We start from the raw sequence: 26,111 nt of genomic DNA, 5'->3' as shown, positions 1-26,111 counted from the left end.
AGTTTACTTCTATCCTACATATATATATATATATACCTATATATATAATATATATATTAAGTTTACTTCTATCCTATAACTTACCTATGCCCTCCCGAGCCTTACTTCTCTTTCCCTTTAAAGATCTTCATGCAACCAGAGGGCCTCATTCAGACTTCCCTTTTATTAGAGCTAACAAGTGATTTTCACACAGGTGTTTCACTCAAGTTAATTAAAAATAGACCCCAGAATCGTACACACGGGTGGGGGAGGAGAAGAGAAAAGTGACAGAGAGCAGTGGAACCACTGCTGTTGTAACTTCCTTTCCAAATAAAAGCAGAAGCACTGGGAATGCAGAGATGACTCCTTGTCTTGGTGGGAGGCCTGCTGGGGGCCGTTCCCTGCCTTACCCCAGGGTCTAAGCTGTGTCTGAGGTAAGGATGAGGGACTTCTTCGTCACTCAGACCGCTCCTCCTGCCATCCCTGCCCCTTCCTTAGGCTCCACGCAGAAGCCACTTTGCATTCTGTGTTTGCCCGGCCCTGCCTCCAGCGCAGCTGCTGCTGGGGACAAGAAGAGACCCCCAGACACCCTTCCAGCTTCTTTGAATCTCTTTAATGCTGTTAACGGCAAGTCTGGAAAAGGTTCAGGACAAAGTTCTTTTTTCTTTCTTTTTTAATTACAAAACTAACAGCTGTTAGAATCTTTTTTTTTTTTTTTTTTTCCTTTTTTCTTTTCCTGGCTACAAAATACTCTGGGGAGATGCATTATAATTTAAAATATATAATATTGCACAAACAACCAAAAGGTTAATTAAACTAAAGAAGTAATTACAAAGAGAAAAACCCCATCCCGTCAAAAAAAAAAAAAAAAAAAAAGATTCAACATTCTTTACATCCCACCCCCTCACTGAAGGTTTGAAGTGGAAGTGACCACCACTCTCTTGGCATATCTGACCACAATCCCTTTAAATCATTGGTGAATACACCAGATTATGTACAAGAATCACCAGAGCAGCATCATGAAGCACCAGGGTCTCCAGGAATTCCTGCAGCCCCTCATTCCCCCAAGAGAGGAACAGCTTTACCAGAGTGGAGGGTGAGAGCCACAAAGACTGGGTCTGTCTTCAGGAGGAAGAGCTTTTGCAGAAGCCTGATGAGAGTCTCAAGAGGTTCACCCCCAGCATATCCCTTCAAGAAGCAGAAGGGTTGAGGTGGAGAAGTTGGGCTTACCAGAGGTGTAAGTACTAGGCTTTGATCACTGCTCTGTACCGCTGGTAGCTGGCTTGTGTCCTAAGCTACGGGGAGGTCGAGGTGGGTAGCTGGTTGGACAAGGTATCCCGCCAGGCAATGCACAGAAGGGCCTGAAGTGACCCCCTCCCTTCTTGGGGAGGGGAAGAAATGCAAGAGCAGACTCTTGCAGGTGGCACAGCTGGGCTAAGGACTTGGGTGCATTTAACATGAAGAAGCCCTGGGAGAGGCATTGGGGACATACCAGCCTGGGCTGGACAAAAGGAAGGAGGTGGGGACTCAGGGTTTGGTCTCTAGATTCGGAACCACAAGGAACCTTTCTGGGAATGGAAAATGCCTGGGAGGGGGAGATCCCCAAAGAGAGGCAAGTTTCCCAGAGACGAATGCCTCTTACTCACTGGGCTAGGAACCAAAATGTGCTAGCCATCCCTGTCTAGTCAAGGACAGGTGGGATGACCTTCCTTGCCTGCTTATGGATGGGACAGAGTGTTGTCTCAGCTTCCTCCAAGAGACTGGTGCTTAGCGTCTGTCTACACAGGTAGAAGGGCTAGAGTTATCCCTTGGGATTTCCCAGCAAGAGTCCCCAAGAACAGTGGGTGTTCAGCAGAGAAATGTAGGCTCTTCTGGTGTCGGGGGTAGGTTTCCTCCCCCTTGAATCATCCTATAGTTGGCACAAGGCAGAGTTTCTGGTTTGGATTTAGTGAGCCCCTTCCCAGATATGAGCAGAGGCCCAAAGGACCAGCAAGGAGCCACCCAGAATCTGTGCCCAGAACTCTGGTTGACAGAGGCCACTGGGGAAACATTCTCAGTCAGTGTCTTCCAGGGCTGGGCTGAGACGAGCGAAGGGGTAGGAGGTTCTGTGGGTGGGGGAGCTGTACGCTCTGGCTCCCCTCATTCCCAGTCCTCCCACTCTACATCTTCCAGCTGCAGACAGGAGGGGATAATGGAGAGCACAAACACATATTTACTCCTCTGAGTCAAGCCCAGACCCCACCTCCCCTAGCTGCCTCCATTTCTGGATAGCCCTCCCCCAAACAGCAGCCCACCCCCACCCCATGCCCAAGTCCTGCCTTGAGCCATACCCTCCTACCCTCTATGAGAGTGAACCACTGTCTTAAGGAGTGTGTCTGGGGAGCAGAGCTGCCCTCTGCCTAAGGGGCTGCTCTGATCATTCCAGAACTAAAGAAAAGGTTCTAGAAGGGGACACCCTGTCTCTAGGAACCAAGCTGGTCAGTCCCTTAAGGAGAACTTGAGAGTGGCATTGTGATGAGATGTAAGGTGGCACTGCACTGCAGGTGTTCACAGCGTCTTCATTAGGGGCTCCAGCATCCTACTCCCAACAGCTGAAGTCTCCCCAGGGAACTTTCTAGTGGCCTGCTCTCAGCTGATCCCTGGTATGATAGGTTATAAAATGACTCTGCTGAAGTATATGGTCATCCGGTTTTACAGAGGGCTATGAAGATACAGAAAGAAATCAAGCCCCTGTGACATGATAGGTGATCATGGGCCTTCTCAGTCTGGATATAGTGAGGTCACAGGAGCCAAAGACTCTTGGGTAGGCCTCTATCTCTCCCCAGGCTTGTTTTCCAGTATGAAAAATGAGGCCCTGCCTGTCTCTCTAATCTGTTCACCTCATATAGCAGATTCATGAGCTATATGATGGAAGGATCATGTGGTTCTTGTGTGACACTGGAAGAAACACTGACTTGAATCAAATGTTTGGGCTGGACCCTCAGTCCTGTCACTTCTTATCTGTGAGAGCTTTTTTCCCTGCCTTTCATTCAAAATGACCCACTCCTGATTCTAGCAGGTAATGAAGAGTAAGAGTAGTAAGGCCTCTGAGCTTTTAGCTGGACTGGGTTTTGTGGGGGCTTTAGTAATGTTCACTGAGTCCTCCCATGTCCTAGGCACAATGCCTAACATGTCTACGTGCATTATCTATCACAGCTTACAAGCTTCTAGGACCAGTTCAATGATGAGGAAACAGAGGCTCAGGTTAAGTGACTTGCCCTAGATCACACAGTCTTTTGCCCCAAAGCCAGAAATCTGTTCAGGTCCCATCCCTGGGGACCATGAGTCAGAAGATGTGGGGTGGGGTTTGGAGTCTACATTTTTTTAGTAGCTCCTCACGTGACTTTCATGCAGAGCTAATGTCAGAAACTCTCCCACCATCCAACCTGGAACTGAGGGGAAGCAGAGCCTGCTGATCGAACTGTTCAGGGCCTGAGTGGGAGGTCCCAGCACCCTTCCTGAAGCTGCCATCTCAGAAAGGAGTAGGGATCCACTCTGAAGGGACAGTTGGGCCTGATGGGGAGAATCCTCAGATACTGGGGTCACTGGGCTTGCTTCCCTGAGGCCGGCCAGGCCCACTTACCTCCCCAGAGGCATCCACTTTGGAGAGTGCCATCTGCACTTCTTCTTCAGTCATGTCCAAGTCAAAGTCCTTTTCCCAGTCCTCGCTGATATCTGTGCTTGAGCCTGGAATCATGATCCACAGTGTGAAAGGCAGGAAGGGGTATGTATGAACAATTTGTAGCTGGGAGTGATAGCACTCTTTAAAAGGGGCTGGCAAATATAAATCAAAGGTCTTACATTCTATTCTCACTCTGGCTCAGTGAATCCACTTTTAGGAATCTATTCTAGGGATCCCTGGGTGGCGCAGCGGTTTGGCGCCTGCCTTTGGCCCAGGGCGTGATCCTGGAGACCTGGGATCGAATCCCAAGTCGGGCTCCCAAAAAAAAAAAAAAAAAAAAAACCAAGTCGGGCTCCCAGTGCATGGAGCCTGCTTCTCTCTCTGCCTGTCTCTCTGCCTCTCTCTCTCTCTGTGTGACTATCATAAATAAATAAAAATTAAAAAAAAATAAGGAATCTATTCTAAGGGAAAATTCTGGATTCAGTCAAAGACTTAGCCAATAAGAGGTTCATTGTAGTGCTGTTATAGTAATGAAAATTTAAAAACCCAACTTGACAGTTCACTGATAAGGAATTACAAAAATAAATAAATGGTGTAGTCACATGATAAAACATTATGTGCCTCTTAAACGTTAGACTGCAGAACACTTATACACATGGCAAAATAGTCTAGAATTGTTAAGAAAAAGGAAGCTACTTTAGTGAAGATGCACTTTGGCCCAGAGGCTCCCCAGAGCCATAGAAATCTTCCAGAAGACATAAACAATGAACCTCTCTTCCTCTTCACTTACTGCATTCTACCTTCACTGACTTTGCTCCTCGTGAAACACACCAGACACATTTCCGCTTTTAGGCCTTTGGATGGGCTGTTCCTTGTACCTAGAACTCTCTCCTTGGACACCCACGGGCCAACTTCCTCGCCTTCTTCACAGCCTGCTCAAATCCTCCCATCTAATTGTGGCCTACCTCGACTGTTCTACTTTAAACTACAACCCAGGGCAGCCCGGGTGGCTCAGCAGTTTGGCGCTGCCTTCAGCCCAGGGCCTGATCCTGGAGATTCAGGATCGAGTCCCGCGTTGGGCTCCCTGCATGGAGCCTGCTTCTCCCTCTGCCTGTGTCTCTGCCCCCCACCCCCCGTGTCTCTCATTAATAAATAAATAAAATATTTAAAAAAAAAATACAACCCACTCCCCTCACTCTGCTCTCCTTGTTCTTTTTTTCCATTCTATCAATCTTCAAATATGTCACATCATAAGACTTAGTGTGCTTATTGTCTACTCATAAAAGAACTGGAATGTGAGCTCCCTGAGGGCAGGGATCTTTGTTTTCCTTTCTTATGTCTGCCAACTACTTCGAATATAGAGTCTGGGCTCAATAAAATATTCATGGACCCTTTTTCTAAACTAGGGTTGGCAGACTATGGTGTGTGGACCAAATCCAGCTTACTGCCTGTTTTGGGAAATTACATTTTGGAGCACAGCCATTGCCATTTGTTTACATATTGCCCATGCTGCTTTCCTGCAACAACAGCAGAGTTGAGTAGTTCCAAAAGACTAAAGTATTTGTGATCTGGCCCTATATAGAAAAAGTCTACTAATCCCTACTCTAGGTGATTCTAATGCCTGCTAAGTTTAGCAATCACTGCTCTAAACATTCATATTTGGTATAGGCAGCATTAAAAAAAATGTACATGTGAAAGCTATTACTAAGAAAACTATAGTTTTTTTAAAAAAGTATATGCAGGGATCCCTGGGTGGCGCAGCGGTTTGGCGCCTGCCTTTGGCCCAGGGCGCGATCCTGGAGGCCCGGGATCGAGTCCCACATCGGGCTCCTGGTGCATGGAGCCTGCTTCTCCCTCTGCCTGTGTCTCTGCCTCTCTCTCTCTCTCTGTGTGTGACTATCATAAATAAATAAAAATTAAAAAAAAAAAAAAGTATATGCAGAAAAAAGTGTATTAGCAATGTGATTCCATTAAAAAATACGCTCACAGATCCTTATACACATAGAGAAAAGATGCATAACATACCCACAAAAATACTAACAAAAGTTACCTCTAGGTAATGAGGTCAGGGAGTAATTTTCCTGTTTTTTTTTCTCCCCCTAAAATGAACATATTTAGATGCGTCTAAATCTAAAAGGTTTTTCCCCCCTAAAATGAACACATACTACTTTGTATTTTTTCTTTTTCCTTTTTTTTTTTTTTTTTTATAATTTTTATTTATTTATGATAGTCACAGAGAGAGAGGGAGAGTGAGAGAGGCAGAGACACAGGCAGAGGGAGAGGTAGGCTCCATGCACCGGGAGCCCGACGTGGGATTCGATCCCGGCTCCCCAAGATCGCGCCCTGGGCCAAAGGCAGGCGCCAAACCGCTGCGCCACCCAGGGATCCCATTTTTTTCTTATCTATTAAAAGCACCTTTAAAAAGAGTAGGTCCCTGGGGCGCCTGGGTGGCTCAGTTGGTTAAGCGTCTGCCTTCAGCTCGAGTCACATTCCAGGGGTCTTGGGATTGAGCCCCGCAGCAGGCTCCCTACTCAGTGGGGAGTCTGCTTCTCCCTCTGCCTTCCTCCCACCTGCGCTACTGCACTCTCTCTCTCTCAAAAAAAAAAAAAAAAAAGAGAAGAAGTAGGTCCCTGATCTCCCACTGGCATGACCTGTAAACATATCCCTTGCTGCTTCTTCAGCTTGCTACTCAGCAGGCACCCAGGCTCTGACAAACCCCCCCAAGCCCTGCCCCTACCTTTGTTATAAGGGGTCTTGTACTGTTCTCCTTCCTAACCACCTGGCCAGCCACAAGCATCCTCTTAAGATCAAAATCTCTGGAGTCACGCAGACCTGGGTGGAATCCCTACTTTTTATCTATTGTGCAGTCCTGGGTAAGTTATTTTGGGCTTTAGTCTATTTATAAAATAAGGATAAAACCACCCTCTTTGCAGAGAACCACAGGAGGAGATAATGCAGATGCCTGTCTCCCCACCCCCCTCATTCTGATTCTGCAGGTCTAGGTGGTGGCCCAGAATTATGCCTTATAAATAGGAACCTGGGTGATTCCTTGTAGGCCTGGACCTGCAGTTCTGAGATACAACAGTGTTAAGGTTAGAGGTATCAATGTGAGGTGCATGTAACATGTACACATAGTGGGAATTTAACAAAAGGGGCTGTTAAAGGCACTGACTCAGAGGTAAGTAATGTTGCATGTGGTCCCAAGGCCTCCAGGGCAGACTGGCAACCAAGACCCAGTTCTTCAGACTCCACACCTAAGTCTCCTATGCCTTTGGACACTTGGTGGCACCTGATTATCTGTCAGTGCAGGGCTCCTCTGGGTTAGGTGCCGGAATCCTGGCTGATTCCTCATCCCAGAGCTGTGGCCGTGGCCATGACGGCTTTCCCTAACCTCAGGCTGCCCTCTAGGGATTTGAAACTCTTTTTCAGGCTTTAAATGCTAGGGCAGCCCTTCCAGGGGTGTAAAACAGTATCAGCTTTCAGTTTTGGAGTGCTTCACATCCACCCTCTGAGGTGGGTATTAACAGTCCCAATTTACAGATGATGAAATGAAGGCCTCAAGTGGCAAAGATAAGAATTGAGGCTTTCTATGCCATGTGCCTCCTCCCACCATCCTTTCTTGTCACACGACAAGAGTACTAAGACCTCCATTATGCACATGACAGAGAACTGATCTGTGCCAAAACAATTTAAGCTTTCATGATGGAGTTTTACTGTTTTTTTTTTTTTTTTTTTAAAGAAAGGGGAGTTTTCAGGTGATTACTAACCTCACAGTGCTGTCACTTAGCTCATTTTGTTCCGTTCAATTGGAACTCTGCTTCCCCAGAGAAGAAATGGAGGCAAAAGCCACTCCTAGGTCAGACATTGGTGAAGGAGGGCCTTGAGCCCAGGGCTCCTTCTAGTCTGCAGGCCACAGACCTGTCCCCATCTCTCTTCCCCCGCCCTGCTGGTCCAGTCTCTTAAACAGATCTTGGGGCAAAATGCAGGTGGGAAGCCGCTCTGCAATGACAATGACTGCCCTGGAACCTTGGGAGATCCTGTGGCTAGGTTACCCCAAGAGACTCTGCTGCTAGCAGGGACCAAATTCTCTTATGTCATCTAAGGATATGGACATAAGAGGGAAAGGAGTCACTGTCTCCAAGCCTTCATTCTTTAAGGTTCACTCTCTCTACTCTAGCATCTACTATTCCCACTGTGCTCCCCCAGTTCAATACCCCAGGCTTCCCCTGACTAAGTGACTACACCTATTTCTGGTGGGTCTTCTGCAAACCCCTAAGTAGGTCAGAGGCAGTAGAGCAGGGTGATGAAGAGCTCCTGCTAGTTTCCCCATAATCTCATTTCGTCCCATTTCAACCCACCACTCATTTTTCTAATACTGTTCTCCTGTAGCCCAATTCCCCATGGAGCCTACAGTTCTCTAACCAACCAATTGTTTCACTGTCTATCCCTCCCTTCCCCAGCTGATTCCATGAGCCACTATTCTGATCACTTCTTGCCTATACTTGTGGACACTCTTCTTTTCTTCCACCAATTTCCCCGGGGCTAAACTTGAACCCTGGTTCAATCCAACTCCCCATCTATTCTGTGCCTGCACCTGCATACAGTGCTGACTGGTATCTTTTTAAAATTCACGACTACTACCTTGAATGGGCCCTTAGTACCACCTGGCCAGCAACCTCCACCGCCTTTTGAGTCCATTACCTCCTTTTCCACTTTCCCAAATAATTAGTAGGTAAGTGATTGATCTCTCTTTCCAGTAAAGAAGTGGGGAAAATTACCCAGATCTCTTAGGCTTCTGTGAAGACTGAGTGGCATACATATCCAGTGCTTAGCACAGAGCTATACAGACATATAGAAAGCGCTCAGAGATGGCTCCTTATTATTATTTCCCCAAAGAATGGCTCTACTCTGATTTCTTCCCTGAAATTTTCCCTATTGTGAAACAATTACTCTCGATTTATAGAGGAATAAATGGGGCTTAGAGAAGATCAGTAACTTTTCTGAAGTCATACAGCTTAGGAGCAAGGTTGGGATTTGAAACCAGAACTGTCTGAACCCCAGTGCCTGAGCCCTCAGCCTCTACATGTAAAGTTCTTAGTATAGATCAGGCATATAATGTGAGCAGCGTGCCATGCTGCTTTATGACACTAAGCCCAACCTTCCAAGTTCGGCATAAGGTTAAGTCCTTAAGCTCTACTTCTGAGCTAACCCATCCACCCTTCTTGTTCCTCCCTCTCCTGATGAAAGCAAAGTGTGCTTTCGTCACTGCCCCTTCAATGTGCTCAGTGGCCTCTGCTATCTGGATTGTGTAGGCCCCTCAGCCGAGACTACCACTCCCCCGCACCTGCCCCAAACTCTCCACCTCTCCTCTACAACGCCTGTCTCTTCGGTGAAACAACTGCAGATGCCCGGAGGTTCCTTCTTTCTCTGAACTCCTCCAGCACCAAGTCTGTCCCATACTGCTTCATGCTTCATCATAAAGACTGCAGCTCTTGCCCCTCCCTCCTCAGTGTCTCATAAAGAGAGGTAGGAGCTCAATGGATGACCTCACTGAATCAGAGCCAGAAGGGGAGCATTGTGTTGGAAACTGGAAACCCCACCGTTTCTATCAGGGAGCAGGATATGGGTGGGGTAGGGCCAGTTTCCCTTCTAGGGTAGCAAACCAGTCTCTCACTGCACCAGCAGGCCTGGGCTCACCTGCTGGGCAAGTTTTGTGGCTGACTGGTACCATGTGTCAGCAGAGAGAGTTAGAGAGAGAGAGAGAGAGAGAGAAGAAGCCTTGCTGACAATCAGCTCTCTCTGAAGAGGTATTCTGGATGTGGGGAAAAAAGTCAACACCAGAGCTATCACTGTCCTTTAATTCCAGGAATTAGAGAGGTTCCCTTTGGATAAACAGGCTCCAGTCTAAAATTCCATTATACAGATAAGAAACTAAAGTTTTATTATTTAAGCTGGGTCACAAGTTCATGAGTGTTCATTTTATTCTTTTTTCAACTAATGTAAGTTTTGTTTATATATATTTCATACTCATAATAATGCAGTATTAGGGAAGCTAAATGACTTTCCTGAGGTTATCCAGGGTAGAAGACCCTGACTTCAATCAATGTCATGGGGATTTCCAACCCAGGCTGAATTGTCCAAATGGATGGAAACTGGCATAGTGTGGTAGCTAAGGGCATGGGCTCTGAGTTCGAGAGACCCAGGTCTGAATTTGGGCCTGCCACTTCCTGGCCATGTGAATTTGAGCAAGTTACTTAACATTTCTGAGCTTCACTTCCTTCATCTGTAAGAGAGGACAATAATACTGACCTCACTGGGCTGTGAGATGTAATGAGAAATTAAATGCAATAAATCACACTAACCTGGCACAAACCTTATTTTGTTGAACCTGAAACCCCAATAATTGTAAGATGCACCCTTATTTCAGAAAATAGGTATATATTAAATGGATGATATATGGTAATCCTTAGTAGGTAGCAGCTGTCATCATCATCAGTATCATAAATGAAGGACAACTGCTCCTGGAATCCTCACAAGGTGTGAGGGCACAAGGCTGCATTAAGGGGTAGTAACTCTTACCTGCCCCTCCCCCCACTCTCTGGGCTTTGGCCTTGACTTACCTTTCTTTCCGTTGTTAGAGGGTGTAGACTTCCCACTATCCGAGTTCAGCTCAAACACCCGTAAGTCTGTGAGTACCTCCTCCCTCAGAGTCTCTACTCTGGCTGGAGGCCTGGGCTCTGGGCCAGTGGGACGGCCAGCAGGGGTGTGGGGCTTGAACTGAGCTGGGGGTGGAGGTCCAGTCTCACCCACATCCACAGCCAGGCCCTGTTCCTCCAAAGATGCCTCTAGAAGCTTTTGAGACAGGTCCTTGGGCAGCACTTGTGCCTCAGCTGCAGTGGCAGGTTTGGCAACCTGCGTTACAAGGGAGATGCTCTCGCTGCTCTCTGATGGAGTCACCTCTCTAGGAGGCTCAGCTGGAGTCACTGGATTCTCTTCACAGGGGCTCAAGGGGCCAGGTCCTCCTTCAGGGGATGTGGAAGTTTTGGCCACAGAAACCTTTGCCTCTTTTGGAGATGTGGGTGAAATGCTCACAAGCTCGTCTGTTGAGAGAGCAAAGGGAAGAGGGCTACGTGCCCTGGTCAGCCCCAAGACAACCTTGGAGCTCTGAAGATTCCTCCCAAAGCCTCTAATCAAGACTAAAGGGGGCCAGATTCCTCACCCCCTCCCCATCGTGGTTCATCTGCAGATACTCCCTGTTGGTCAAAGTCTCTCCTAGCCTCGAGGCCTAGCATATGTCTGGTGGACACACAGCTTCTGGCAACACAGCCCAAGATGGCATTATAGATTAGAAAGTTAAGACTTGACAATGAATCAGTTCTGGGTTCAGGACAGGTTCTGCTATATCCTCAGTGTATGATCTTGGACAAGACACTTAACTTTTCTAAAAGAAAGAAAGAAAAGAAAGAAAAAAGAAAGAAAAGAAAGAAAAGAAAGGAAAAAAGGAAGAAAGAAAGAAAGAAAGAAAGAAAGAAAGAGAAAGAAAGAAAGAAAGAAAGAAAGAAAGAAAGAAAGAAAGAAAGAAAGAAAAAAGAAAAAAAAAACTTTTCTAAATAAAGAAAACACTTGGGATCCCTGGGTGGCGCAGCGGTTTAGCGCCTGCCTTTGGCCCAGGGCGCGATCCTGTAGACCCGGGATCGAATCCCACATCGGGCTCCCAGTGCATGGAGCCTGCTTCTCCCTCTGCCTATGTCTCTGCCTCTCTCTCTGTGTGACTATCATAAAAACAAACAAACAAACAAACAAACAAAAAAACACTTAATAAATGTGTTAACAGCATGCAGGTGGCTCTAACATACCATCCTAAGCTGAGCTACCACATAGAGGATGCTCAGCTACTTCCTTAAGCCAACAGTTCCCAAACTTAGCTAGGCATGGACTTTACCAGGGGAGCTTGTTAAAAATACAAGTGAGGGGGATGCCTGGGTGGCTCAGTGGTTGAGTGTCTGCCTTTGGCTCAGGTCATGATTCCAGGGTCCTGGGATCAAGTCCCGCATCAGGCTCCCAACAGGGAGTCTGCTTCTCCCTCTGCCTATGTTTCTGCCTCTCTCTCATGAATAATAAAATCTTTTTAAAAAGACCAAATTGTTAAAAAAAAAAAAAAATACAAGTTTGGGGGTGCCTGGGTGGCACAGCTGGTTAAGCGTCCCACTCTCAATCTCAGCTCAGGTCTTTATCTCAGGGTCATGAGTTCAAGCTGGGCTCAGTGCTGGGCATGAAGCAAAAAACAAGTTTGGCCACATCCTCACAGAGTCTTATTTAGAACGGGGGGAAGGGAATCTGGAATTTCAATAAGCATCCCAGGTGGCTCTGAAGTGGCTAGTCCATGGGCTGGCAGGACAATCCTGCTGCCCTGATACATGTGATTTCTGTACCTAAACCAGGAATTCCACCAGCCCAGGCAAACATTTCCTTGTTAGTTGAGCCTATCCTCAGCACGTACGAACACCGTATACATATGCCCTATATTTCCCTAGGTGTCAGGTCTCTCCAGTGCTTACATAACAGCCAGACAGTCCCCACAGGCAGGACAGGACCCGTTACTTGCTCATCACCTCTCAATATCTCTTACCTTCTTCTTCCTCCCAGCCAGGCTCTTCAGAGATGCTCTGTTCTGCCCGTTGCTTCAGGGCATCCCTCCGGGCCTGCTCCTGAGTGTGGGGGAAAACATAACCAATGAAGTCAGGGCATGCTCTTCCAGGACCCTGGCCCTGACCCCAGAGTTCTTGGTACCCTGTGCCCTTTCTTCCCTCAACAAAATCCAGTGTGCTTCCCCAAGGGCCGAGTGAAGCACCTCCCCAGGCCAGGCCAGCATACCTGCTCTAGTTGATGGACTTTATAGAAATATCGATGCCAAAATTCTGCATGGGAAACAGCTGCTGGGACCTGGAGAGAGGGGACAGTGGAGATGAGACTTTGGGAGAAGTTGTATAAGGTCTGTGTCCCCAGCCTTATCAGCCTACTCCCAGCTGCTCTGGATTTCAGATGTGGTTTAGTGGCTAAGCAGTTTTCCTCAGAGCATTTATACCCTCCATCCCTAGACCCATCTTCCTGGCCCAACTTGACCAAGGAGGAAGAAAAGAATTTTCATCAGGCTTTGCTAGCCCTTCCATTTCTCACACGACTGCCAGAAGTTTGGCAAATCAGCTTTGCCCATGTGGCTTCTTGGCTCAGGACCTGGCTGGTCTGGCTCCAGAGCATCTCTGACTGCTCTGTGGGCCAGGTGATTCTGCAGTGACTCTAAATAAAATGTCCCTCCCAACCTCCCAACACCTCAAACTGAAGCTGGGTTTCCCCGCAGCCAGCTGGGCCCTCACCATCTTGGTGTAGAGGGCCCGGATGGAGGGGCTGCCTACAAGAAGCTCTGAGATCTCCCCCTTCTTCTCTTCCAAGCAGAACTGGGAAAGCCAGGCATCAAACAGTTCCGGGGGTCCTGCAGAGAGACACTGATGTCATTTTCCTGAGTCTGGAGAAAGAACACTGGGCCTACAGAAAACACACTTAAGCCTGGACATGGACAGTGAGGAAAGCTTAAGGTTTTTTTCAAAGCTGTTTGGCCAAAGATGGGGGGGTCAGCAAGGGTGTTGGGGTATACAGCCCCACTGATATCATGGCATGGCACTTAAGTGGTCTCTAGAAACGAGCTGCAGTCTACATGTTCTCACACGCCTGCTCCTCCTTTAGCCCAATCCACCTGGCTACCGAACCCCCTCCTCTACTTGAAACTATTATTCTCAGGTCCCCAGGGGCCCCATGTTGCCAGTCTAAAGGCTACTTCTTTGCCCTCCCTCATGTGACCAACCCAGCTTCTGATCTTGGGAGCCACTGTTTTCCTGTGAATGCCCTTTTCTCTCCTGGCTTCCCAGGCTTTTGTGATTTTCCTCCCACCTTTCCAGTTGTTCCATCAGTCTTCAGTGGGCTCCTTTTTCCTTATCTTGTCTCATTATCTGTTTTCTCTTAAGATAAGCTCCACTAAACCACAAGTTTCAACCTCTTCCTCTCCTGACAACTCAGTCTGTCTTTGCAGCCCCAGCTATCCTTCTGGGCTCCAGATTCAGAGGTCCAGGTGTCCCCTGGACACTTCCACCTGCTCAAGTACAGCAAACCCAATGTATGCTCATTTTCTTCCCTCCCAAGCTCTCCTGCCTACTTATCCACCAGAACCCTGGGTGCCCTCCTAAACTCCTTTATTTGATCACTCTGGATTCCACTTTCTCAGTGTCTTCTATATGCACACCTTCCTCTTCATTTCACCTGTCACTGCCTCGGTTCTGGCTTTTACCTCTGAGTGAGGATTCCTATCAAGCCTCCTACCCACTCAGCCCATCTTCTGTCTTTCTCTATTTTACCCTTTACAACCATGCTTGATGTCTTTTACAAGATGCAAAATCTAACCACCTCAGGCTTCAAAACCCTTCAGTAATTCTCTAGTTTGGGCTTTTTGTGTGTGTGTGTGGGGGGAGGGGGGCTTTTGATTTATTTTTAATTTAGTACATATTTTTTCTTATTAAGTAAACTCTATGCGCAATGTGGGGCTGGAACTCACGACCCTGAGATCAAGAATTGCATGCTCCACTGACTAAGAAAGCCAGGTACTCCTCTAGGGAGGGTTTTTTGTTTGTTTTTAAAGATTTAATTTGGAACACCTGAGTAGCTCAGTTGGTTGTCTGCCTATGGCTCAGATTATGATTCTGGAGTCCTGGGACTGAATCTTGCATTGGGCTCCTTGCTCAGCGTGGAGCCTGCCTCTTTTTCTGCCTGCCTCTTTTGTTTGTTTGTTTGTTTGTTTTTTGCCTGCCTCTTTCTCCACCTGCCTCTCCTTCTGCCTGCTGCTCCCTCGCTCATGCTCTCATGCTCTTTCTGACAGATAAATAAAAATCTCAAAAAAAAAAAAAAAAAAAGGATTTTATTTATTTATTTTAGAGGGAAAGAGGGAGAGTGAGAGCAAGTGAGCTGGCTGGGAGAGGCAGAGGGACAAGCAGACTCTTCTTTGAGTGCCCAGAGAGCGGGCTTGATCTCAGGGCCCTAATCTCATAACCCTGAGCCAAAACCAAGAGTAGGATGCTCAACTGAGCCACTCAGGTGCGGGAGGGCTTTTTAAGCTAGGATCTAAGGATGGGCTTCAGATGGTCAAAGAATTCCCCCACTGCGTTATAAAATTTTGCAGAGAACTTGTCATTTTCAACAGGTTTTTAAAGGGCTTTGTAACTAAAAAAAAAAAAAAAAAAAAAAAAGGTTAAGAACCACTACCTTGTGGCATTTAGAACAAAATACAAACCTCTTAGTTTGGCACTCAAAGCCCTTCCAATCTGTCCCCTCACCCTTGGCAGTTCTCATGGACTCCTTCCTTCACATGCACCTCTGCAGCTTTCCTCAGTATCAAAACTTCAAATGTTCTGCTGCCACGCTTGAACACCCTTCCCCCCACTGCTAAAAGTAAAATGTTTACTTCTTTTTTCTTTTTTAAGTAGGCTCCGTGCCCAGTGTGTGGCTTGAACTCACAACCCCGAGATCAAGAGTTGCATGGTCCACTGACTGAGTCAGCCAGGTGCCCCCTAAATTAGTTTACTTCTATTCCATTCATAAAACCTCAACCTAAGTGTCATATCCTAGGTTCCCCAGGTTGAGCTGCGTGCTGCCCTTCTGTGGAAGCAGCACCAGATCCCTCCTGTCGTTGCTTTATTTCATAGTTTCCTGCTTCTCTCTCCCTAACAGGAGGCTCCTGGAAGTTTGGACCGGGGTGAGGGTTTGATTAATTTCTGAGCTCTAGTTCCCAGCCTGGCTTGGGTTTGGCCCAAGATAAAACCAGGGGTTTGGCCAAAAAATGCCAGAGAGAAGGCAGGTGGGGCAGAAGGGCTGGGAAGGGGCCTGAGCGGAGAATGAGGGAGTGGCATGAAGTCTCTGCAGACTGGGATGAACACAGTCCAGGCTGAGGGAGGAAAAGGGGTCAATTCATCCCACCAAATGTAAGGTGCACTCTAGCCTCACTCCGCTCCCTCCACCAGGGGGTGCCAGGCCAACGCTATCAGAGACAACAGGGTGCTCAGCCCAGACCCTCTTCATCTCCCTTCCCTGCAAGCCTGCCCCCTCACCACTACCCCCTCACCATCTGGTTCATTGCAGTAGGTTGCCGGGTCTGACTGTAGGCTATAGAGGCGAGCCTGTAAGAAACAAAGAACAGAAATTCTAGAGTGCGTAGAGAAAACACCTCCCCTCTGCCACATACCCTGCCACTGTTGTTGATTCAGATGCTTTGAAGACGTCCTTTATCCATACATTTATTCCCACTGGAAGGCAACCTCAACCCAGCTTCTCCTCTGCTGGCTGCCAGACCCACAGGGCACTTATCAACTCACCCTTTGGCTAGAGAGAGGGGAGTAGCAGGCTAGGAGTGCAAAACTGGGGCTTCCAGAAAAATGGTCTTTCCCTAGTATTCTACCTTGGGAACTAAGAAAATAGTGTAAGCAGACTACAAGATTGTATGTAAAAATGCTTTTGAATTATATTTGAAATTTGAAATATATATATTTGGAATTTGAAAAACATTAGTTCAAATATATTAATAAAGTCCAAATTTATAGGCAAATTTTGAAGTAAAGTAGCTCCCCCTAGTTAAAATCATTCATCAAGAATTTCTTAATTTTGGGGGTGGGGGATGGGGTAACTGAGTGATGGACATTAAGGCGGACATGTGATGGAATGAGCATTGGGTGTTATCTAAGATTGATGAGTCACTGACCTCTTACCTATGAAACCAATAATACATTATATGTTAATTAACTGAATTTAAATTTTAAAAAAGAAAAAGACCCCAAATAAACAAAAAAAATAATTTCTTGGGATGCCTGGGTGGCTCAGTGGTTGAGTGTCTGCCTTTGGCTCAGGGTGTGATCCTGGGGTCCGGGATCGAGTCCCAGATTGGGCTCCGTCTGGGGAGCCTGCTTCTCCCTTCTGCCTATGTCTCTGCCTCTCTCTCTCTGTGTTTCTCATGAATAAATAAAATTAAAAAAAAAAAAAGAATTTCTTAATTTCACAGCCAGTCTGCCAAATGAATTATCTGCTGTGTTCCCATTAAGGAACTCCAAAACAGAAAATCTCACCTTCCTTCCTCAGCATTATGTGAAGCAAAGGCTGGCTATCTGCACCAGAACTTCAGCAAGTAGCTTTGTGATTCACTGCTATTATAATTTTAAATCCTACAATTTAAGAAGCTTCACACTTCCACTCAAATGTTCACTAAGTGTGGTATTAATACTAGTGCTGAAAGATAATGCCTGAAAAATCATTGTTTGGAATGGAAATTCAATGTGGCAAAATGCTTCAAAGGCCAAACTGCTTGACATCACACTGTGAATTTAGGAGAAAACACTCTATGAACCATAACAAGTAATGCTGAGAAGACAAAATGTAGAAGAAATATCCTACGACTGTTGTGATCTAGGTACTCTGAAGACATCCTCCCCCCCCCCCATACATTTATTCCCACTAGAAATCAGCCTTAGCCACAATGTTGGGAATATCATGCCTGTACAGCATTCCTTATTATGTCTGAAAGCTGAAAAGAATCCAAGTATGCAACATTAAGGAAATGACTGAATAATTGTTATCTTCACTTGCAAGGACTTAAAGACATTAAAATGATGGTGACTAAGAAAGATGCTAATATTTTTTATATATTTTTTATAGCAGGTTATAAAAGTGCATGTATAAAGTGCCTTTTTTGGTTAAAAAGAAAAAATTCTAACTATCCTTACCAATGTTTATAAGCAAAAAGAAATGAGAGGTTAGACACCAACAGGAAATTGGTGGTTGTCTTCGAGGGATGGGATTATGGATTTAGGAATCATTATCTCCTTGCTTAAAGAATTCTCCAATTTAGTCATATATGTTTATTTACTTTCTGGCCTGAACACACATTACTTTTGTGGGTGCACACAAAAAAAGCTAGAAGCCAGTGTTGGTAGGCACCTGCAGGGGAGGCTAGAAGCCAGTGTTGGTAGGCACCTGCAGGGGAGGCTAGAAGCCAGTGTTGGTAGGCACCTGCAGGGGAGGCTGCTGATGAATACCTTGGTGCCATCATAAGGCTCGGCTGTACCAGAGGGTGTGCCCATCAGGGTGATGACATCGCAGTCTATGGTTTTGTCTGGCGAGGGAGCAAAGGTATCGGAGATGACCCCTAGGAAGTCAGACAACCCCTTCTTCATTTTCTCTGTTGCCCCCGAGGAACCTTCAGTCTGCAGAAAGAAGTGGGCAGAGGAAACAAGTGGCTCAGGAATAGGCTGCAATCTAGGGTATGGGGTGTTGAGTGGTGAGGCATTGGCGGCAAAAGTGAGGGGTGGGTAGGGAAGTGCTTGCAGCCTTTCACCCCATCTCTGGGGCTAGAGAGAGACAGAGGCAGCCCGGGTCTCCATACACCAGATGGGGGTATGGAACACAGCCCCAGTAAGCCTGTGTAAGTTAGAGTAGAACTCCTCGACTGGCTGTTTCATTAAAATTTCAACGCCAGTCAGGCTGATCAAGAACTGGTAGGAGAGGATGCATGCCATACACACTCAGTGGGGAAGAGGACCTATGGGCAGAGTGGTGGCAAAGGTACTGGTTTTGGAGACCTAAACCTCTCTGAATTTGGTTCACGATCTGTAAAATGTGGATAAACAGACTTCCTTCAGAGGGCTGCTGTGAAAAATAAAAAAGATAAGGCATGTACAATGCCTGGCATATAACAAACATTTACTAAAGAGCAGTATTGTAATAGTACAAGTTCATCATCATCATTGTTCAGGAAGTAGAACATTTCGTATGAAAGGTTGAGGAAATATGGACAGCATGAGAATAGATACTCCTTCCTAGAGGCAAACCTGGGACCAGCTGAGGGCCAATGTATGGATCATCTAGAAGGGGCAAGAGGAACACCAAGCTTGAGCCACACTGGTCCAAATGGCCTCAAAGCAAACATGGGATGAGATGCTGATAGGGCCAGGCTCTAAAAACCTTGAGGAAACCATAATATTTAATCCTGATGAAGCTACCCAAGCATTTTACACCTGGGATATATCAGAGTGCCTGCCACATGCTAGCACAGGTATACAATCATATTTGCTCAATGAAAAAAAGGAATAAATAAATGGAAGAAATGAGTGGCATCTCTGCTACTGGCAGGACTCTAGCAGTTTAGCAGGATTACTACTTGTCATTCATGCTCATCAGTAGCTCTGATTAGCAGGCAGACAATATTTTATAAGAGTCAACCAAATAAGGTTGGCTAAAAGAACTCCAAAACATGTTTTTCATATCATGGTCTCTAATCACAAGGTGACTAGTTAAGCTGGTGATCAAATGAAGAAAGTGCAATTGTCCCAATACTAAAGGAGAAACTGTTCATGTAAAACCTGTGTATTGTATTTCATCAGAAGCTTGAGATTTGCAGAGATATCCAACACAATTTTACACAACAAAATTTTACACAATATTTACACAATTTTCACTTTTCACACTGACTTTAGAATCTAACTCCTATCTCACAAGATTTTGCTACACATCTTTAATAAAAATAGGGCCAGTAAGAATATAAGTTGGCACAACCTTTCTGGAGGGTACCTTTGCAATAAATATTAAAAGGCCTAAAACTGTACTCATCCTATGATCCCTTCCAGTATTTTATTATAAAGAAAATGTGAAGGATAAAGATTAGCAATCACAATGTTCACTGTGGCTCTGTTTATAGTACTAGAAAAAAATACAGTAGGAAACTTAAAACTTAGAACTGTTTGAACCCAGAAAACAAAATAACAGGCCATTTATGATGCTGGAGAGCAAGGTTTGCGATGATTAAATCAGAAAGTAGGTTACAAAACATGATATTCGGTTGATTCCAGTTTTGACAAAGAAAGTGGATGTAAAAAACAAATATATACCCCAATTTTTTTTATATCCCCAAATTTTAACAGTTGTTGTCTTTGGGAGATGGAATTATGGGTGTCTCCAGGTCTTTTTCTTCTAATTACATGTATTTTCTAAATTGTCTACAATGAACAACTTTGTTAACAGGAAAACGTGCTAAAACAATACAGAAATGGGAAAGTCTATTAATACTTATTCTATGTAGCTTGTTTGCTTGACAGACATAATTCAAAGTGGAAGCCTATGGAGAAAGGAATCACTTAATAGTAGAAAGTCTGGGGCATCCCCACCAGGGTCCCAGGGCAGGTCCAGCTGTGAAGGACAGCCACTCAGAGAGTGGAGGCAGTACTCACAGCGAGCTTCTCCTTGACCACGCTGGCTGTGGCTGCAATGGTACAAGCCGTGTCATGCTGCACCACCTGGGTAAACTCTGTCAGGTCTCGCTTCATGAACTCCAAGGCTTCGGAGGACTATGGGAAGACAAGAGAGGGATGACAGGCCAGCTGGCTCCACCACCCTTTGTTCCTGTGCCCTGGGCTGCTTCTGTCCCAGACAGACACATGGAAAACTCAAGTGACACGGGAAGCCTAGGTACAGAAACAATGCCTGCTTGTCCCAAGTCCATTACCTGGGATAACCGAAAAGCAGGGTACAGAGGGACTTCCTGCTGCTCTGAGAATGGGGACAAGTCTTAGCCCAGGCATTTAAAAGCTCTGTGGCCACACCTAATTCTCATCTAGTCTTGATTTTCTCCTATAAAATGAGGGAGGTGGCCTAAGTCAGTGGTTCAAGAGCAGGCTGGGGAAGGGGCAATGTAGATTAAAAACAAAACAGAGTCTGATACACATCGCTCTGATATGCCTTAAGTCATGACATTTGTTTCGAATTTCACATAACATGAAGAAAAGATGTGATTTTTTTTTTTTAATCAAAGGAAAGTGTTTCTACCTTTACTTTTTTTTTTTTTGTTATAGGAAGATTCAGTTGAAATATGAGGCAATATGTAAAATTTATTGGAAAAGTTTACTAACATGTTCCATTAGTAACAGCAATAGTCTAGAAAGCACTTACGAGGGATTCTTGACAATTTAATACCAGTAAAAAGATGTGTGATTTTTAATTCAACAAAGGGTGTGTTGACAGAAATAATGGATTGGATTTTCTCCAAGGCCTTCTTGGTTCTACCACTCCAGGATTCTATTCATCCGTACAGCAGAATGGATCTTTGCTTCTGTTAGAATGACCTGCTTCCCACCCAAATGCTCAGACGGCATGAGACAGCAGGCCTTCAGCTCTGGTCTTAAGTCTTCCCTGCTTTGTTTCACCCTTACCCACTCTAGGGTACCTTCCCAGATTACCTTTGTGTTCTCCCTGGAAAGCCCTCTCATTTTATAGATGGATAATCAGCTGCAGTTTTGTTTTTGTGTGTATGGGGGTTTTGTTTTGTTTTAGCATTTTTGAGGGTTCTGGTGTTTTTTTTTCCTTTGGGGAAGTGACTGCCTGTTTTTCATCAGCCTGGGAAGTCTCTGAATGGGGCAGTTTTGTCTATCAGCCAGAAGCTTCTCTGGGAGCAGGGAATCATGTCTCCATTTCAGACTTAGGATTACTTAATTGGGATGGAGGGGTCAGCTATGAATTCTCTCCATCCACTCTGCCATCACCTTGGTCTAGGCCAACCTGCTCTTTTAAGTGGATTTCTTGCAGGTTGCATCAGATACCTCTACTACATTCTCCTCGTGACACTGCTAGGAGCTTTGGAAGTCAGAGCCGACCAGGTTGGCCCTGCTTTACCTTCTTCAGTGCTTATACAGTATCCTATGAGCAAATATAAAATCTTTACCTTCACTTACAAAGCCCACATAATCTCACCTCTGGCAGACTTTACCACTGTGTCCCTCACTGAGCTCTAGCTGGCTTTCTGCAAGTTCCTCAAATGCTCTAGCATCTTCCCTACCTCAGGGTGTCTGAACACACAATTCTAACTCTTCAAAACACATACGTGAACAAACACAACAAACAGACCCCCTCACCTGGTTAACTCTGGTTCTTCCTTAAGATCTATGCTTAAATGTCACTTTCCTAGAAAAGCTTCCCTGATGCCATCTCAGATTAGGTTGGCTCCCTGCTTCCCAGGGCACCTGTATGTTCTCTAACATTTATCATGCCGTAGGCTTATGATTACCCATACAGTATCTAACTTCCTGGATAAACGGAGTTTTGTGAACATAGAGCCTGTGATTTTGCTCACTGATCCTTTCCCAGTATGTGACATAGAACCTGGTACAGAGTAAGTGCTCAGAGAATGCTTGCTTGTTAAATTTACATGTACCAGGGCTATTTCAATTATATAACCATTACCATATGATTTGATGAATGGCTGTCTCCCTCACTAGACTGTGGGCTTTGAGGGGACCAATATCAATATGAACAGGCATGGTACCTGCCCTCAAGAAGGTCATCGCCCACCAGGCAAAATGCTCAAATAACAGGGCGAATGTGCAAGAGCAGAGTTGTGACCAATGTATTATCGGGAAGTTGGAAAGACTTGGTGACTGAGCACCTAAAAGAATGAGTAGTCAGCAAAAGAAGCCAGGGCATGGCAGGGCAAAGGGTTTACTGAGGCCTTTGAGCACTTCAGTCCTAATGAACATTCAAGGTAGAGCAGAAATAGTTTGGAATAAAGCTGGAGAGGCTGCCAAGGGCAACTATGGTAGGCCTGGGTCAGCCCTGTGAGTGATGGGAAGCCATCAAGAGTTTGAAGGAGGAAAAAAAAAAAAAAAAAGAGTTTGAAGGAGGTAGGACATGACAAGATCTGCATTTTTGATAGGTCACTCTAGTGACTGGCACTGAATGTCATGATAAGTCCAAAAAGTGATAAGATTAGGAGAACCAGTCTATAATAGCTGCTATAATAATTCAGAAAAGAAAATAAAAGAATATGAATAAGGATAGAGCTGGTCAGGATGAAAGGATGGGACAAATTCAAGAAATATTAGGCAAAAAAAGGTATATTTGGGGATTAAATCGGCATGTTGAGTGAGGGCAAGAAAGAATCAAGGAAGAGCCACTGGCTGCTAAACTAGGGGACCTCATAGATACAGTGCTGCCAACTAAGAGAGAAAATGGGGAAGGCGGAGCAGGCTTAGAATGATGATGATGAAAAAAAAAATTAAAAAAAAAAAAGAATGATGATGATGATAATGATTTTGGTCATGCAGAACGTGTGATGACAGTGGGGTATCTGGGATAGCTGTCCAGCAGGAGCTATTCTCAAGCACTAAAGCTCAGAGAAAAGGACTAGGCGTCATGGTATTATGAAAATGGAGGAGGTCACCCAGGAAGAGTTTGTAGAGTGAACAGAGCAATGAGCTGAGGACAAAACCCCTCAAACATCACACCTTTAAGGGACAGGAAAGGGAAGTTATGAAACAGGAAAGAAAAGCTTGGAGATGTAGAGAATTGAAAGAGAAACATACCACAAAGCCAAGGGAGTAGTGTTTCAAGAAAGAGGGAGTGATCACTAGTGTCAAATGCAGCTGAGAGGCCCTGGAAGATAAGAGCTGAAAACCACCCACTGGATTTGGCAAAGTGGTAGGTGAAGCTGAGTGTGTTTACAGATAAGCTTACATGTGGTGGCTGCAGGGAATGGGGAGTGGTGGTGGTTATGAAAGACCATACTGTTTTTTTTTTTTTAAAGATTTTTATTTATTTATTTATTCATAAAGACAAAGAGAGAGAGGCAGAGACACAGGCAGAGGGAGAAGCAGGCTCCATGCAGGGAGCCTGACGTGGGACTCGATCCAGGGTCTCCAGGATCACGCCCTGGGCTGCAAGCGGCGCTAAACCACTGTGCCACCGGGGCTGCCCGAAAAGACCATACTGTTGACCTCAAATATAAAAAGTAGGAGGTGAGGTTGTCTCCTAGGAGTGAAAGAGGAAGTAGGTGAATAGAGGACCTGAGGGAAGTTAGGTTTGGGGAAAGCTCCTGAAGATAAGGGGAAGAACAGCAAATCAGAGCCTGAAAAAGATGCTGGGGGGGTGCTCAGGCCTAAATAAAGTTAGGGAATCTGTCGTTGGACCAAAGAGCAATATGACCCTATGAGTGTCTGTGGGTAAACGCAAACACAGACATACACTATAGAAGAAGGTAAGGAGTAGAGGAAGGTAGATTAGAGCACCATGTCAGAACTGTATAGTCTCTAGGGCAATGTATGCTAAGGGGTGCAAGAGAACTGAAGGTCCTGGGAACTGAGTGGTCTAGATGGATCCAGGAGAGGAAGGCAAGGGAGCAAGGCCAGGAGAGCACTGAAAGACCAAGGGAAAAATTGAAGTAAAAATGGACTGGTTGTGTTTAAGAGGTTTCCCCAGCACCCTCCTCAGCACTTAATAAAAATAACTAATGTTTGTGTATTACACACTGTGTGCTAAGTATTGTTCCTGATGCTTTACACACGTTATCACTTAATCCTCACAACAGTACTATCAGGCAGGTATTATCAATACTCTCATTTTGCAGGCAAGGAACTGAGGCCTAGAGAGGTTAAAGAACTTGTCCAAGTTGACATGACAGTAACTAGCTGAGAGAGAAATTAAGTTCCCTCTTTCTAATGGGGAACTGTCAAAGGCAAAAACAACATCACACCCTTGCTTCAAAAACACGGAGCTCCTCAAGAAAGAAGATGGGAAGCTAACCAACTATCTACTTTTCATGAATTATGGTAAGTCCAGTCCTGAGGGAAACACACAGGAGGTCCTTGCCCAATGCTTGCTGAATACATGTCAGATTCTCCTAGGAGATCGCTCAACAGTACTTTGAGGTCTTCTCAATTGAACTTCAGTGTGAAATTCTCTTAGTCCTCATCAACAACCTAAACAACTCAGGGGATTCTCAGATTTGCTAGGCTGTAGCTGAGAGGCTATTCAGGAGTATGCAGGCTAAAGGAGGTATTAAAATGCTGCCAGAGTAGAGGATGGATTTTAGCCAAGATCGGAAGCCTCCTGGAGTCTGCCCTGAAGCAGGACTCACCCCAATTTCTTGAAGTAAACAGTAATTAACTTTTTTTTTTTCTCTCCACAATTCACTTGGGCTGGTTTTGACAAACTAGCATGGAGTGGAACAGAAACACACGACAGCCTTTTCCACTGGCAGAGCCAAGGCTCACTCATCCCACAGGGACTGCTGCCTCCCCATTAGGCTGTGAGCTTTGTGAGGCCCAGGACAGCATCTGTACACCCAGGACCTGTCAGAGGGTGCTGGCTGTGGCATTCTAGTATTTGGATGACTATAGCAATAGGTTTCTATTGGAAGAATTCTTCTTCAAGGCCTAGATCAAAGGTTCTCTCTTCTACGAAGCTGTGAATTTCCTGAGCTGGAATAAACTGCCCTTCCTATGGATTCCTACAAAAAGGTCGCTCCAGCCTTTAAAACATTCTGTATTTCACCATGGCTAGTGTCACGCCGGTCTGAATCGGGGTCAGTCCTCCCTGAGACCCACAGGGGATAACAGCAAGACCTGGGTGGGCCTCGTCTCTGGCTGGGCGGGGCCGCTCGGACCTGCTCGCAGGAGGCGGCGCGAGGCCCCAGCGGAGGAAGGGCGCCGCCGGGCTTACCTTCTCCTTGACTGCCTGGTAGCTCTGCTGCAGCCAGCTCCGCCACCAGCCCACGTCCTCCCTGTGAAGACAGACATATCTGGCGGCCCTGCGGTGCGACTCCTGCCCGCGCATGATCGGGTCTCAGTTTCCCCCTCAGATGTGGTCCGCGGGCCGAGACTTGGCAGACCGCTTCCCCACCCCCTCACACTGCGACTCCACCCCGCCTTTTCAGCTCCGTCCACTCCCGGGCTGGCCTCTTGTTCCCCTCGGGGACCCTGGCCCAGCACCCCGACCCGGGGAGAATTCAGGCCCCAACGCCCGAGAGCTGGATGACGGGCTCACCCTTCCGCCATCTTGCCTGCATGACATCACCACTATTTACTGACCTCTGACTTCCGACACGGCACCGCCCCCTCAAGTACCGCCCCGGAGCGCTCGGCCCAATCGTCGCGCTGACACCGCCCTCGGCCCAATCACCGCTCCGCTTCATCAATAGGCCCCGCCTCCTTGAGCTCCGTCCGCTTTCCGTCTGGAGTTCGCTCTTAAACTCCGCCCCTGAGCTCTTGGTCCAATCCCTACTCAGTTCGGTTCTCGGGCCCACCCCCAAGCGTTGGCCCAGTCCTTCCAACAACTACTTATCCTCAGCTGACTTCGGTTACGGTGGCTGAGGTGGGCCACTTCCGCCGGCTTGGACCCCGGAAGTGCGGGAGCCCATGGGGAGCGAGGGAGGGAGCCGGGCTGGCGCTCGAAAGTTTGGATCCTAGAGCGCAGGCCTAGGACCACCCCCCTTTATGAAACAAGCCGCGTAGTCGCTGCTTGGGGTCTCTTCGGGCTAATTCACCTGGCGCAGAGCGGGGCCCTGGGCCAGGGTCGGCAGGTGTATGGAGAAAAGCTATTCATCGAAGTTGACTTCGATGCAGCC

The 26,111-nt window shown here is 46.3% G+C and overlaps 1 protein-coding gene across 4 annotated transcripts; it reads right to left on the bottom strand.

Annotated features, from left to right (window-relative positions):
* Positions 1 to 570: 570 nt before the first annotated feature.
* BSDC1 (BSD domain containing 1) lies at positions 571 to 25,579 on the bottom strand. Of its 4 annotated transcripts, none has more exons than XM_041766546.1 (11): positions 25,532 to 25,579; positions 25,208 to 25,268; positions 19,951 to 20,067; positions 17,764 to 17,931; positions 15,804 to 15,858; positions 13,015 to 13,130; positions 12,515 to 12,583; positions 12,270 to 12,348; positions 10,261 to 10,740; positions 3,602 to 3,705; positions 571 to 1,167 (listed from the first exon to the last, which is right to left on the bottom strand). In XM_041766546.1, the coding sequence occupies exons 1-11, from the start codon at positions 25,540 to 25,542 to the stop codon at positions 1,036 to 1,038; spliced, it is 1,392 nt and encodes a 463-aa protein (XP_041622480.1). In that variant the 5' UTR covers positions 25,543 to 25,579; the 3' UTR covers positions 571 to 1,035. The 4 variants fall into 4 exon arrangements, with proteins under 4 accessions (XP_041622480.1, XP_041622482.1, XP_041622478.1 ...); XM_041766548.1 differs by having other exon boundaries at positions 571 to 2,151; positions 25,532 to 25,573; XM_041766544.1 differs by lacking the exon at positions 25,532 to 25,579 and having other exon boundaries at positions 25,208 to 25,520.
* Between the last annotated feature and the right edge of the window lie 532 nt (positions 25,580 to 26,111).

The sequence above is a fragment of the Vulpes lagopus genome, chromosome 8 (genome assembly GCF_018345385.1).
Source record: "Vulpes lagopus strain Blue_001 chromosome 8, ASM1834538v1, whole genome shotgun sequence".
NCBI classification, from domain to species: domain Eukaryota; kingdom Metazoa; phylum Chordata; class Mammalia; order Carnivora; family Canidae; genus Vulpes; species Vulpes lagopus.
The sequence above is the reverse complement of the archived record's forward strand: the minus strand, read 5'-3'. Positions and strand labels throughout refer to the sequence as shown.

Excerpts from the sequence above, each read along its gene's own strand:
- BSDC1 (XM_041766544.1), bottom strand. The coding sequence starts at position 25,321 with ATGCGCGGGCAGGAGTCGCACCGCAGGGCCGCCAGATATGTCTGTCTT. Across the intron at positions 13,131-15,803 it reads CTACTGCAATGAACCAGATG|GACCCCCGGAACTGTTTGAT; the intron begins GTGAGGGGGTAG and ends GTCTCTCTGCAG. Across the intron at positions 12,349-12,514 it reads AAGTCCATCAACTAGAGCAG|GAGCAGGCCCGGAGGGATGC; the intron begins GTATGCTGGCCT and ends CCCCACACTCAG.